Consider the following 12,902-nt stretch of genomic DNA (forward strand, 5'->3'; position numbering starts at 1 on the left):
TGGACTCCCCCACCATCGGGAACATCCTTCCTGCATCTACCCTGTCAAGTCCTGTTAGAATTTTATAGGTTTCTATGAGATCCTCCCTCACGCTTCTGAACTCCAGCGAATATAATCCTAACCAACTCAATCTCTCCTCATACGTCAGTCCCGCCATCCCAGGAATCAGTCTGGTAAATCTTCGCTGCACTCCCTCTGTAGCAAGAACATCCTTCCTCAGATAAGGAGACCAAAACTGCACACAATATTCCAGGGTGGCCTCACCAAGGCCCTGTATAATTGCAGCAAGACATCCCTGCTCCTGTACTCGAACCCTCTCGCTATGAAGGCCAACATACCATTTGCCTTTTTTACCGCCTGTTGCACCTGCATGCTTACCTTCAGTGACTGGTGTACGAGAAAACCCAGGTCTCGCTGTTCCTGACTGTAAGGGACCTACATTTGTCTTCACCAATCTTTTTCTCTTCACATAATTATAGAAACATTTACAGTCAGTTTTTATGTTCCCCGCAAGCTTGCTCTCGTACTCTATTTTCCCCTTCTTAATCAATCCCTTGGTCCTCCTTTGCTGAATTCTAAACTGCTCCCAATCCTCAGGTCTGTTGTTTTTTTCTGGCAAATTTGTATGCCTCTTCCTTGGATCTAATACTATTTCTGATTTCCCTTGTAAGCCATGGTTTGATTACCTTTCCCATTTTACTTTTGTGCCAGACAGGAATAAACAATTGTTGCAGTTCATCCATGCACTCTTTAAATGTTTGCCATTGCCTATCCACCGTCATCCCTTTAAGTAACGTTTCCCAATCCATTATAGCCAACTCGGACCTCATACCTTCGTATTTTCCTTTATTAAGATTCAGGACCCTAGTCTCAGAATCAACGACGTCACTCTCCATCTTGATGAAGAATTCTATCATATTATGGTCACTCGTCCCCAAGGGGTCTCACACCACTAGATTGTCAATTAATCCTCTCTCATTACACAATACCCAGTCTAGGATGGCCTGTTCTCTAGTTGGTTCCTCAATGTATTGGTCCAGAAAACCATCCCGTATACACTCCATGAATTCTTCCTCTATGGTATTGTGACTAATTAGATTTGCCCAATCTATATGCAGATGAAAGTCACCCATAATTACAGATGTTGCTTTATCGCATGCTTCTCTAATTTCCTGTTTAATGCCATTCCCAACATCACCACTACAGTTTGGGGGTCTATATACAACCCCCACTAACAGTTTTTGCCCCTTACTGTTTCTCAGCTCTACCCATACAGATTCCACATCGTCAGAGCTAATATCCTTCCTTACTATTGCATTCATTTCCTCTTTAACCAGCAATGCAACTCCACCGCCTTTTGCTCTTTGTCTGTCCTTCCTAAATACTGAATATCCCTGGATGTTCATTTCCCATCCCTGGTCACCTTGCAGCCATGTCTCCGTAATCCCGACTATATCATACCCGTTTACATCTATTTGCACGATTAATTCATCCACTTTATTGCGAATGCTCTGCGTGTTAAGGCACAAAGCCTTAAGGCTTGTCTTTTTAACATTACTTGTCCTCTTCCCAATATTTTTCACTGTGTCCCTGTTTGATTCTGGCCCTTGATTTCTCTGCCTATCACTTTTATTATTCCACTTACTGTCTTTTGTTCTTGTCCTTGATCCCCCCTCCTCTGACTCCTTGCAAAGGTTCCCATCCCCCTGCCACTTTAGTTTAAACCCTCCCCACCCACTCTAGCAAATATTGGCCAGCCCGACAGTACACGGCATCCATTACCTGCTTTATGCAGCGATGGGCCACTGACTGAGAAATACCACATATATCTCCAGGCAATCCCTGCAACGAACCACAGGCAGTTGACAGCCACACATAAGTTGAGTCCCAATGTGACCTTCACCTCAGCAGGCTGTCACTTAATGGGTGTCTGCCACTTAATGGCCTCAACTCCTGCTCCAGCATTCTGTACAGATCCGCCCTCACCTGCCTGGAGATATGCAGACTTCGGAGACATTGATGATCAGACATTTCCATGAAGCTAATCCTCTGACAGGACAGTCTTTAAACTAGGTAGCATCTTCTGTGACCAGGAGGCTGCCCTCTTGGACCCATGTGCTCTCCTCATCCACATCCCATCACTTCCTCAAGCTGCTGGAGCTCCCCGGGCCACCGCACAGCTGCTCTATGTAGCTGCATCCTCATCTTTCTCCCACTTTCCTCCTCACTAAAGGTTTCAAACTCTGAATGCAGAGATCTATTGGCAAATGAAGCCTTTATGGTAATCAGCCTGTAAGCACCTAGTCCTGCCTCCTGTCGGTGCAGTGGACCTGAGAGACAACCTTCCACTAGCAGCCTTCATTCTGCCTCCACCCTCTGCACTGGCTCCAAACTTGTTGGTCCTTTCATCTTTGCCACACAGCCTTCCAGTTTCAGCACACAGCTCTAAGCAATGGCTAAAATAAAAGCAAAATACTGCAGATATTGGAAATCTGAAATAAAAACAGAAAGTGCTGGAATCACTCAGCAGGTCTGGCAGCATCTGTGGAGAGAGAAACAGAGTTAACGTTTCAGGTCTGTGACCTTTCATCAGAAAGGTATGCAACTCACCTCCTGACTCCCCAAAGCCTGTCCACCATCTCCAAGGTACAAGTCAGCAGTGTGATGGAATACTCTCCACTTGCCTGGATGGGTGCAGCTCCAACAACACTCAAGAAACTTGACTCCATCCAGGACAATGCAACCCACTTGATTGGCACCCCATCCACAAACATTCACTCCCTCCACCACTGACGCACAGTGGCAGCAGTGTGTACCATCTACAAGATGCACTGCAGCAATGCACCAAGGCTCCTTAGACAGCACCTTCCAAACCCGTGACCTCTACCAACTAGAAGGACAAGGGCGGCAAATACATGGGAACACCACCACCTGCAAGTTCCCCTCCAAGTCACACACCATCCTGACTTGGAACTATATCGCCGTTCCTTCACTGTCACTGGGTCAAAAACTTGGAACTCCCTTCCTAACAGCACTGTGGATGTACCTACCTCACATGGACTACAGCGGTTCGAGAAGCAGCTCACCACCCTTCTCGGGGGCAATTAAAGATGGGCAATAAATGCTGGCCTGGCCAGCGACGCCCACATCCCATGAACGAATACAAAAAGAAGCAAGATTGCTCCAATCACGGCAAAGAATTATTGTAACTATGGCAGCCTGTTCCCTCCACCACTCACCTGTTGCTGAGTTCTCACCTCCTTTGAGGGATTGAGCTGCTGACACTCCCTGCAACTAGTGCACCCTTTGCAAAATCCAAAATCGCTGCAAAAATCACTGTCAATTGGCTGATTAACAGCCTTAGTTACCTGCCTGCTGCCGTTCAGTATGAGGCTGATCCATCTGGCCCCCCACATCTGGGAAGTTTGGCCGGCGACAGGCCGACATTGGGGGAGCCGGCCTGATGTGTCCCCAGGCCATTTTACCAGCGATCCCCCCACCTCTGCCCTGTTCTCACTGCCGTGGGGCTGGTAAAATTCTGCCCATTGAGTCTACAGCTCACTGAATGCCCTTCACGAATGGTTGGCACTTCATTGAATTTTTGTTTTAATTTCTCCAACTTTATCTTTTTAATTTAACTCTTGTTTTAGCTGTGTTGTCTTACTTTTCTTGGAATTTTAATGGTCTTTTTTAGGGGATGCTGTTGATGGAGTTGAGTTTATCTCAATCCCACACTTCTCACCAGACTAATAAAACACGACTCTTTTCATCAGGTATTCATTTGTGGTTTCAGTTCCAATCGGAATTATTGCACATTTGCCTAAATTTAAATCATTCCTCAACCTATCTGCGTAATTAATTGAAATCTCTTTAAAAGCTGTTTAATCCTTTTATATGTCTCATTGGATTATATTACTCAATGCAATCAGCAAATGTTATATAAATGTCATTCATGTAATAGTATGAGCAGGAAGGACCCAAAACTACTGTTAAACTGCTGCTCCATCTCACTTTGCCTTTGGTATCAGTCCTGCAGCTAATACAACAGTAGCTGTATCACCTTGACTTTATTTAACTTTGTTTTTTTAATTGTTTCCTAGTCTCTTCAGAACATGCAAGTGCTTGGAGTGTGCCTTTAAGGTCCCCTGAATTCTCAAATTCTCTAGGTTAAGACCACAAGGTTTCCAAGACAACAAAAACAAGAAATGCTGGAACCACTCAGCAGGTCTGGCAGCATCTGTGGAAAGAGAAGCAGAGTTAACATTTCGGGTCAGTGACCCTTCTGACCCGAAACATTAACTCTGCTTCTCTTTCCACAGATGCTGCCAGACCTGCTGAGTGATTCCAGCATTTCTTGTTTTTGTTTCAGATTTCCAGCATCCGCAGTATTTTGCTTTTATTTTAAGGTTTCCAAGAGTCCTTCTTGAAAGCCTTAAATTGTTTGTCAGGTAAAGGAAGGATGTATTGACTTGTGTAAAATGGATGAGGAAGGGCTGAAATTGTATCCTTCTCATTTCTGCTTCTTTCTGTGTAGGTTATCAGAGCAGCAGGGATGCAGTGGCTAATTTTTACAGCTGCCCTGAGTCACCTCTTGAGGCAAAGGTAATGATCCAGCAACATGAGGCTCTGTGGTGGGGTCGGGGGTTAGGCGAGTTCTCGGGAGCAGTGGAGAGGAGAGAAGTAGGGGAGGGGGTTAGGGGAGATGTAGCGAGTATGTGGGGGTAAGGTGGTGGCAGGGAATGGGAAGGTGTCAAGGATGTGAGGGAGGGGGTGAGGGAAGGTGTCTGATGCTGTTCTGAATGTAAATATTATTGTGCTTAAACCCTCTCCCCATATATCTCTGATTTGCTATTTATAAACGGATAACATGTAGTTAATTAGTTTAATTAACATCAAATTCCTTTTCCTTCTTAGGATGTGATCTTGACAAGTGGCTGCAGTCAGGCTATTGAACTGGCCATCTCCGTCTTGGCAAACCCAGGCCAAAACATTCTGATTCCCAGGCCTGGCTTCTCTCTCTATAAAACACTGGCTGTGTCTCTGGGCATTGAGATCAAATTCTACAACTTACTGGTACGTAACAATAGATTGAGCAAAGTATAAGTTCTGGATCTGGGTATCATTGCCAGCTGGGCTGATGTCTCTCTGTCTCCTACAATAGAAGAGGATTCCCAGCAACTATGCAAAAATAGATCACAATTAAGACTTGTTCTGTGAGAAGGGCCCAAGTTTAGAATAATCACAAAAAGTATTACAGGGGAGTTTAATAAAAATCTCCTTACACAGAACTTGGTTTCTTGGTGTTATGATTTCATTCTTCATATACAGTGGGTTATTCCCATGTACTATATGTACTGTGTATGCTAAATGGAACCTGATTAGGAAATTGGCTGAGTGGCCGGACGTAGAGAGTGGGGGTAATGGAGAGGTAATGTAATTGCAGGATGTGACTACTAGTGTCCCGCAAGGATCTGTTTTGCGGCCTCAACTATTCGCCGTATTCATTAACAACTTCGCTGATGGGATAGAAGGCCATGTAACCAAATTTGCAGTACAGATGGAAGCATAAAATTACAAAGAGATATTGATACAGTAAGTGAATGGACAAAACTGTGGCAGATGGGTTTCAATGTAGGCAAGTGGGAAGCTATCCACTTTGAACCTAAAAAGGATAGAACAGAGTACTTTCAAAATGGTGAAAAGCGAGAAACAGTGGAGGTCCAAAGACACTTGTTGGGGGTGGTCCAAGAATATAGATCATTTAAAAAGTCATGGACAGGGACAGAAAATAATCAAATAGGTGTAATGGAATGCTGGCCTTTATGGCTCAAGGACTAGAATACAAGGGGGTAGAAATTAAGCTTCAGCTATATACCTGAGGTTAGAGCACACTTGAGGTACTGTGAGCAGTTCTGGGCACCATACCTTAGAATGAATTTATTGACCCTGGAGGGAGTGCAGCGTAGGTGCACCAGAATGATATCTGGACTCCAACAGTTAAATTCCAGATAGATTACACAAAACACAACAGTACTGTGGGTGTACCTACACCACGTGGACAACAGTGGTTCACCACCACCTTGTCAAAGGCAATTAGGGATATGCAATAAATGCTGGCCAGAAACACTCACAACCCATGAATGAATAAAAATATTCCCTGGAATTTAGAACTTGGAAGAAAAGGAGCCAGACTTGAGTTCAGTTGGTTAAACTAACTGGGTAAAGAGGATTACATTTTTTTTAATGAATTTTGATCTTTGAAGTCTTCTTCTGAGTCACAAAGTTCTGGGTCCAAGCCCACCCCAGGACTTAAGCACAAAAATCAAGCCTGACACTCCAGAGCTACAGAAATGTAAGTCTTTCCTTTTCTAATTTATTTTATTTATTAATTTTTTTTATTGACTATTCGATCATAGTTTTCAGATAGGAACAGAGAGGGAAGATGGAGAAAAACTATTTCCACTGCTTGGTGAATTTACGAATAGGGGCATAAACTAAAAATTAAAGCTAGATCTTTCAGGTGTGAAATTAGGGTCAGCATTTTGTGTGGCCCCCTGAGGCAGGGTCGGAGGGAGGGGGGCATGGAATATCGTGACGGGTGGCAGGGGGTGCAGGGGGGTGGTGGTCGGAGGGCCCATCACCTCCCTGTCGCCCAGTGATCTTCCTGGTGGCGGGATAGACCGATGAGAGGCCAATTGAGCACTGCCACTGGCATTTTACCAGCAGTGGAGGGTGCCTCCACCACACGGGGATGATGCCTTGTAAAATAAGGCAACCTCCCTGTGGGCCTGTGGTGGGGGGAGTGTCCCTCCTTCATTGTGGCCCACAGAGGACTCCCGTCGGGAACACTTTACCCCCCCAGGGACCCCCCTCCCCCTGGACTGCACAACCACCCCCCCAGCCCCCCTCGCTGAGGCCTTCTGGAGTGGCCCCGGAGACCCCGCCTCATTCACCTTGGGTCCAGGGTTCCAGCGCTGGACCTGGGCCCGAGGCCACTGCAGTACCAGCAGTGACCACAGCTTCTGGTGGCGCTGCCGATACTGGTTAGCTGCTGGCCCTCTGATTGGTCAGCAGCTCATGGAGGCGGGATCCCCATCTTTAAAGGATGGAAATCCCGCCTCCTAAAACTTTCATTTAAAAAGACTGGAGGATCACCCAAGTCTCTGACCTGCTCTTGTAGCCACAGTATTTATGTGGCTGGTCCAGTAAAATTTCTAGTCAATGGTAACCCCCCCGGATGTTGATGATGGGGGATTCAACAATGGTAATGCCGTTGAATGTCAAGAAGAGATGGTTAGATTCTGTCTTGTTGGAGATGGTCATTGCCTGGCACTTGTAGGGTGCAAATGTAACTTGCCACTTATCAGCCCAAGCCTGGATATTGTCCAGGTCTTGCTGCATCTGGACATGGACTGCTTCTATATATGAGGAGTTGCAAATGGTGCTGAACATTGTGCAATCATCAGCGAACATCCCCACTTCTGACCTTATGATTGAAGGAAAGTCATTGATGAAGCAGCTGAAGATGGTTGGGCCTAGGACACCATCCTGAGGAACTCCTGCAGTGATGTCCTGGAGCTCAGATGATTAACCTCCAACAACCATCTTCCTTTGTGCTAAAGGTCTGCAAAGGAAACCCGACTGAGCCCGAATGTCGGACGCGGAAGTGCGACCTGACCTGACCTGAACCTGACACATGTCGTCGGGTCCCATCGGGGTCGAGTCTGGTAGCAGGCCTGTACATCAGTACATGGGTAAAGGCTTGCTACCCGACCCAACCCCAACGGGACCCGACGACATGTGTCGGATTCGAGTGGGGTCGCACTTCTGCGTCCAGAATTCAGGCTTGGTCGGATTTCCTTTGCAGACCTTTACTTTGTGCTAGGTATGACTTCAATCAGTGGAGAGTTTTCTCCTGATTCCCATTGACCTCAATTTTGTTCAGGCTCCTTGTGCCACACTAGGTCAAATGCTGTCTTGATGTCAAGGGCAGTCACTGTCACCTCACCTCAGGAATTCAGGTCTTTAGTCCACTTTTGAACCAAGGGCTGTAATGAGGTCAGGAGCCAAGTGGGCTGGTGGAACCCAAACTGAGCGTTGGCGAGCAGGTTATTGCTGAGTAAATGCCTCTTGATAATACTGTCAACAACACCTTGCATCACTTTGCTGATGATCGGCAGGAGGCTGATGGGGCGGTAATTGGCTGGATTGGATTTGTCCTTTTTGTGTACAGGACATACCTGAGCAATTTTCCATATTGTCGGGTAGGTGTCAGTGTTGTAGCTGTACTGGAACAGCTTGGTTAGGGGCGCGGCAAGTTCTGGAGCACAGGTTTTCAGTACTACAGCTGGGATGTTGTCAGGGCTCAGTCTTTGCAGTAGCCAGCGCCTTCAGCCATTTGTTTGATATCATATGAAGTGAATCGAATTGTCTGATGATTCAATGGGCTGAATGGCCTCCTTCTGTGCCATAATAACTCCATGATTCCACTGTAGGTTTTTCCATACAATGGGCTGAATTTTATGAACCCTAGGAGACAGGGTGACAGGCGGGGGTACCTATAAAATAGCAATGGAAGGAAAAGGGTAGAGCACCCATCATCTTCTCATCGTCCTGTGATTAAGTTGGGTGGGAAAATGGCCACTTAAGGGCCTCATCCTGCTGCCTCTGATAATACACCAGCGGCGGAGGAACCTCTGCATGTGGGGAGGTTGCCCAGTAAAACAAGGCGGCCTCCCTGCAGGCTTGGGTGGGAGCCTCCTCCGGGGGCAATTTGTGGCCCATGGAGGGCCCCCGGCGGCAAACACCACCAGTCTGCCAAGACGTTCCCACCCCCAACCTCAACAGCTGCTCTCCCCACCCCCCTCATCGGTGCCTACTGGACTGACCCCGGCAACGACTCCGCCACACTTACCTTGGATTAGGATTCCAGAAATGGGCCAGGTCCTGGGCCTTCTGAAATACCGGCAGTGGCCATTGTTCTTGGTATCGTTGCCAACACTTCTGAGCTGCCGGCTCTCTGATTGGCCAGCAGCTCTGGGAGGTGGGATCCCCGTCCTTAAAGGTACCAGGAAGTTAATTGCCTGAGCGGCGTTAAATTGAGCAGGGGTTCTCCAAAGGGCTGAGGTGGGGTTCTCCTCACCTTTGGGCCCAGTGTCAGGACCCCTACCAGCTGCACAAAATTCAGCACAATGTGTGTACTGTGGGTTATATCCATGTATTTCATGTTCACCTGACCAAACATCCTAGAATGCTCCCCCCTGCCCTGGCCCTGAACTCTTATCTTTCTCTAGTTTCTCTCCTATCTTCCCTCATGCCTTCTCCGAGCTCATCTTGTCCATGTGACCTAGCTCCTGCTCTCCCAACCATATTCCCACTAAACTGCTGATCACCCAACTTCCCCTCCTGGTCCACATGTTAGCCCATATTGTAAACAATTCTCTCTCTTCAGATGTTGTCCCGTTCTCCTTTAAATCTGCTGTCGTCACCCCCTCCTAAAAAAAACCCTTGACCCTGTGACCTTGTAAACTGCCATCCCAACTCCAATCTCCCTTTCCTCTCCAAAGTCCTTAACCGTGTTGTCACCTCCCAGATCTGTTCCCATCTTTCCTGTTTGAATCCCTCCAATCAGGTTTCTGCCCCGCCACAGTACCACAACTGCTCTTACTGAGGTCACAAATGACATCCTATGTGACTATGACATTAAAACATAGGAGCAAGAGTAGGCCATTCAGTCCATCAAGCTTGCTCCGCCATTCAAAATGATCATGGCTGATCATCCACTTCAATGCCTTTTTCCCACACTATCCTCATATCCCCTTATGTCATTTGTAGGTAAACTTTCCTTGTCCTTCTCGACCTGTCTGCAGCCTTTGACACGGTTGACCACACCATCCTCCTCCAACACCTCTCCATTGTCGTCCAGCTGAGTGGGACAGCTCTCACCTGGTTCCATTCTTATCTATCTAATCGTAGTCAGAGAATCATTTCCAAAGGCTTCTCTTCCTGTTCCCACACCATTACCTCTGGTGTCTCCCAAGGATCTATCTTTGGACCCCTCCAATTTCTCATCTACATGCTGCCCGTTGGCGACATTATCCAAAAGCACAGTGTTAGTTTTCAGATGTATGCTGATGATATCCAGGTCTACCTCACCACCACCTCTCTCAACTCCTCCACTGTTACTGAATTATCAGACTGCTTATTCATCATCCATAACACATGAGCAAAAATTTCCTCCAATGAAATATTGGGAAGACTAAAGCCATTGTTTTCAGTCAGTGCTCCAAACTCTACTCCTTAGCTACTAACTTTATCCCTCTCCCTGGCAACATTCCAGTCTGTCTGCAACCTTGGTGTTACATTTGACCCTGCAATGAGCTTCTGACCTCATATTCATGCCATCACAAAGACCAGCTATTTTCACCTCCGTAGCATCGCCCAACTTTGCCCCGCCTCAGCTCATCTGCTACTGAAATCCTCATTTGTGCCTTTGTTACCTTTAGACTTGACTATTCCAACACACTCCTGGCTGGTCTCCCACATTCTACTCTCTATAAACTTCAGGTCATCCAAAACTCTGCTGCCCATACTAGCACAGACCCACAAAACATTTTCAGTGAACTTAGTATCTTTATTGCAACAGTACTTCTTTAAATCCCCGATCCCTTGCCGTTCCATATATCTCCTGTCTTATGAGGAAAGGTTGAGCAGGTTGGGCAGAGGCAAGATAAAGGAGCGGGCCTGAGAGAGAGCACAACGAGATGGCAGCAGGATTAAGGAGCAGGCCTAGGGGGAGAGCACAGTTCAAGAAGAAGGCTCCTCATCACCATCTCAGGGCAATTCGGGGTGGGCAATAAATGCCAGCCTTGCCAGGGATGCCCATATCTCAAGAATTTATTTTTTTGGAAAGGTATTTGCTGCACAGTACTGAGTACTGAGTCATAAAGGCACAGAAGGAGGCCATTCGGCCCATTGAGACCCTGGTTTATGCTGCACTGTGGGTTATGCTCACGCACTTTATGTCAATAGATGCTGCTTGCTGAGAATTTGACAGTGTTTTTCTTTTGACTGATTACAGCCAGAAAGATCATGGGAAATTGACCTGAAACATATGGAAGCATTGATTGATGATAAAACTGCCTGCATCATTGTGAACAATCCCTCTAATCCCTGTGGCTCTGTATTCAGTAAATCCCATCTCCAAAAGATTCTCGCTGGTAAGTACAACAGTTTGAACGTTTCCAAACCAAAGCACCTGTGTCTTTGGATACAAGTTGGGTTTGTCACTGGGGGAGACCTCAGAGAGCTATGGATGAACGATGGGAGGGTATCGGTCGTGGGAATCTGAATGGGCAGTATATAACTGATAGAGTGAAGGTTTCATTCCCTTTGCAACTCTGCTGTGGAAAGCAGAAGGGGCACAATAACAAATTTGCATACTGTGTAACAGGGTTTGTGGTTATCATGAAGCAACCTCCAGATAATGTAACCAAGTTAGTTGATTGATCATATAGATGTTGCAAGTAACTTCATAGAATCATAAAATGGTTATAGCACAGAAGGAGGCCATTCAGCCTGTCGAGTCTGAACCAGCTCTCTGCAAGAGCAACTCACCGAGTCCCACTCCCCTGCTCAACTTAATGCAAAGAAATGTGAGGTTTGAAAGAAAGAGCAAAGAAAGGAAATATGCACTAAATAATAATACTTTAAAAGGACCAGAGAGAATTAACGTTTAGATACACAAAACTTAAAAAATAGGAATAGTAGCTTTTATAAAAGGAGTCTAGAGTGCAAAAGCCAAAGAGGTAAAGTGAAACCTATTTAAGTCACTGATTTGGCCGCAGTAATGATATTGGCTGGAATTTTATGCCGCCCCAGCGGGTCGGATGGTGGCGTGGGGGCGGCATAAAATTGAGCGGCAGGCTCCGGGAGGCCTAATTGCCCTGATTCCGCTTCCGATCAAGTTTACGGAGGTCCGGCAGGGGTGGGGGGTGAGAAGCAGCCCGTCGGCCCGAGGCCGATCAGGACCCTTAAGTGGCCACGTAACAGCTACTTAAGGGCCCTCACCCGCCACCACGGGTATTTTACCTGTGGCAAGCAGGTGTGCCGGGGACGTTAAAGGCCACCCAGCTATAGCTGCCGGCCTTTTCGCACCCCGGGGTGGGGGGGCCTGGCAATATGGCATAGGGTGCCCGATTGAGGGCTGCCCCCACCTCCCAAGCCAACCCCGGGATCCAAGACGCTCCCCTCCCCCCAAACGACCACCTTAGCCTCACCAGGGCACGACCGATGCCCCTGGTGAGGCAACCCAAACTTACCTTCAGTCCCGGCTCCTTGGTATCCTCCTCGGTCGGCTGGGCTGCAGTCCCAGCAGTGGCCACCACTCCCAGTGGCGCTGGTGAGACTAAGAGCTGCCGGCCAGCTGATTGGCCGGCAGCTCACTGAGAAGGGACCTCCTCCCTCAAGTGGGTGGAAGTCCCGCCTCAGGCCAATTAAAGCCTGGGGATCAGTAAAATACGGGACGTATCCCCAGGCTGGGCGGGAGCGAGATTGCCTCTCATTCTTCTAAACGCCAGAGAGTACAGGCCCAATGTACTCAGCCTCTCATCATAGGTCAACCCCCTCACCCCAGGGACCAATTTAGTAAATCTTCACTGCACTGCCTCCAGTGCAAGTATATCCTTTCTTAAATGTGGAGACCAAAACTGCACACAGTATTCCAGGTGCGGTCTCACCAAAGCCCTGTACAACTTTAGTAAGACTTCTTTATTCCTGTACTCCAATCCCCTTGCAATAAAGGCCAACTTGCCATTTGCCTTCCTAATAGTCTGCTGCAGCTGCATGTTAACTTTGTGCGTTCTTTGTACGAGTAACCCCAAGTCTCTCTGAACATCGACACA

The 12,902-nt window shown here is 47.2% G+C and overlaps 1 protein-coding gene across 1 annotated transcript in view; it reads left to right on the forward strand.

Annotated features, from left to right (window-relative positions):
- Window positions 1-12,902, forward strand: part of tat (tyrosine aminotransferase) — a 162,332-nt gene that overhangs the window by 19,768 nt on the left and 129,662 nt on the right. Inside the window, exons 4-6 of the mRNA XM_068048945.1 lie at window positions 4,535-4,602; window positions 4,915-5,073; window positions 11,081-11,219. Of these exons, the coding sequence (XP_067905046.1) occupies window positions 4,535-4,602; window positions 4,915-5,073; window positions 11,081-11,219 (366 nt within the window). The remainder of the gene's footprint in view (window positions 1-4,534; window positions 4,603-4,914; window positions 5,074-11,080; window positions 11,220-12,902) is intronic.

Source organism: Heterodontus francisci, chromosome 17, assembly GCF_036365525.1.
Source record: "Heterodontus francisci isolate sHetFra1 chromosome 17, sHetFra1.hap1, whole genome shotgun sequence".
Classification (NCBI taxonomy): domain Eukaryota; kingdom Metazoa; phylum Chordata; class Chondrichthyes; order Heterodontiformes; family Heterodontidae; genus Heterodontus; species Heterodontus francisci.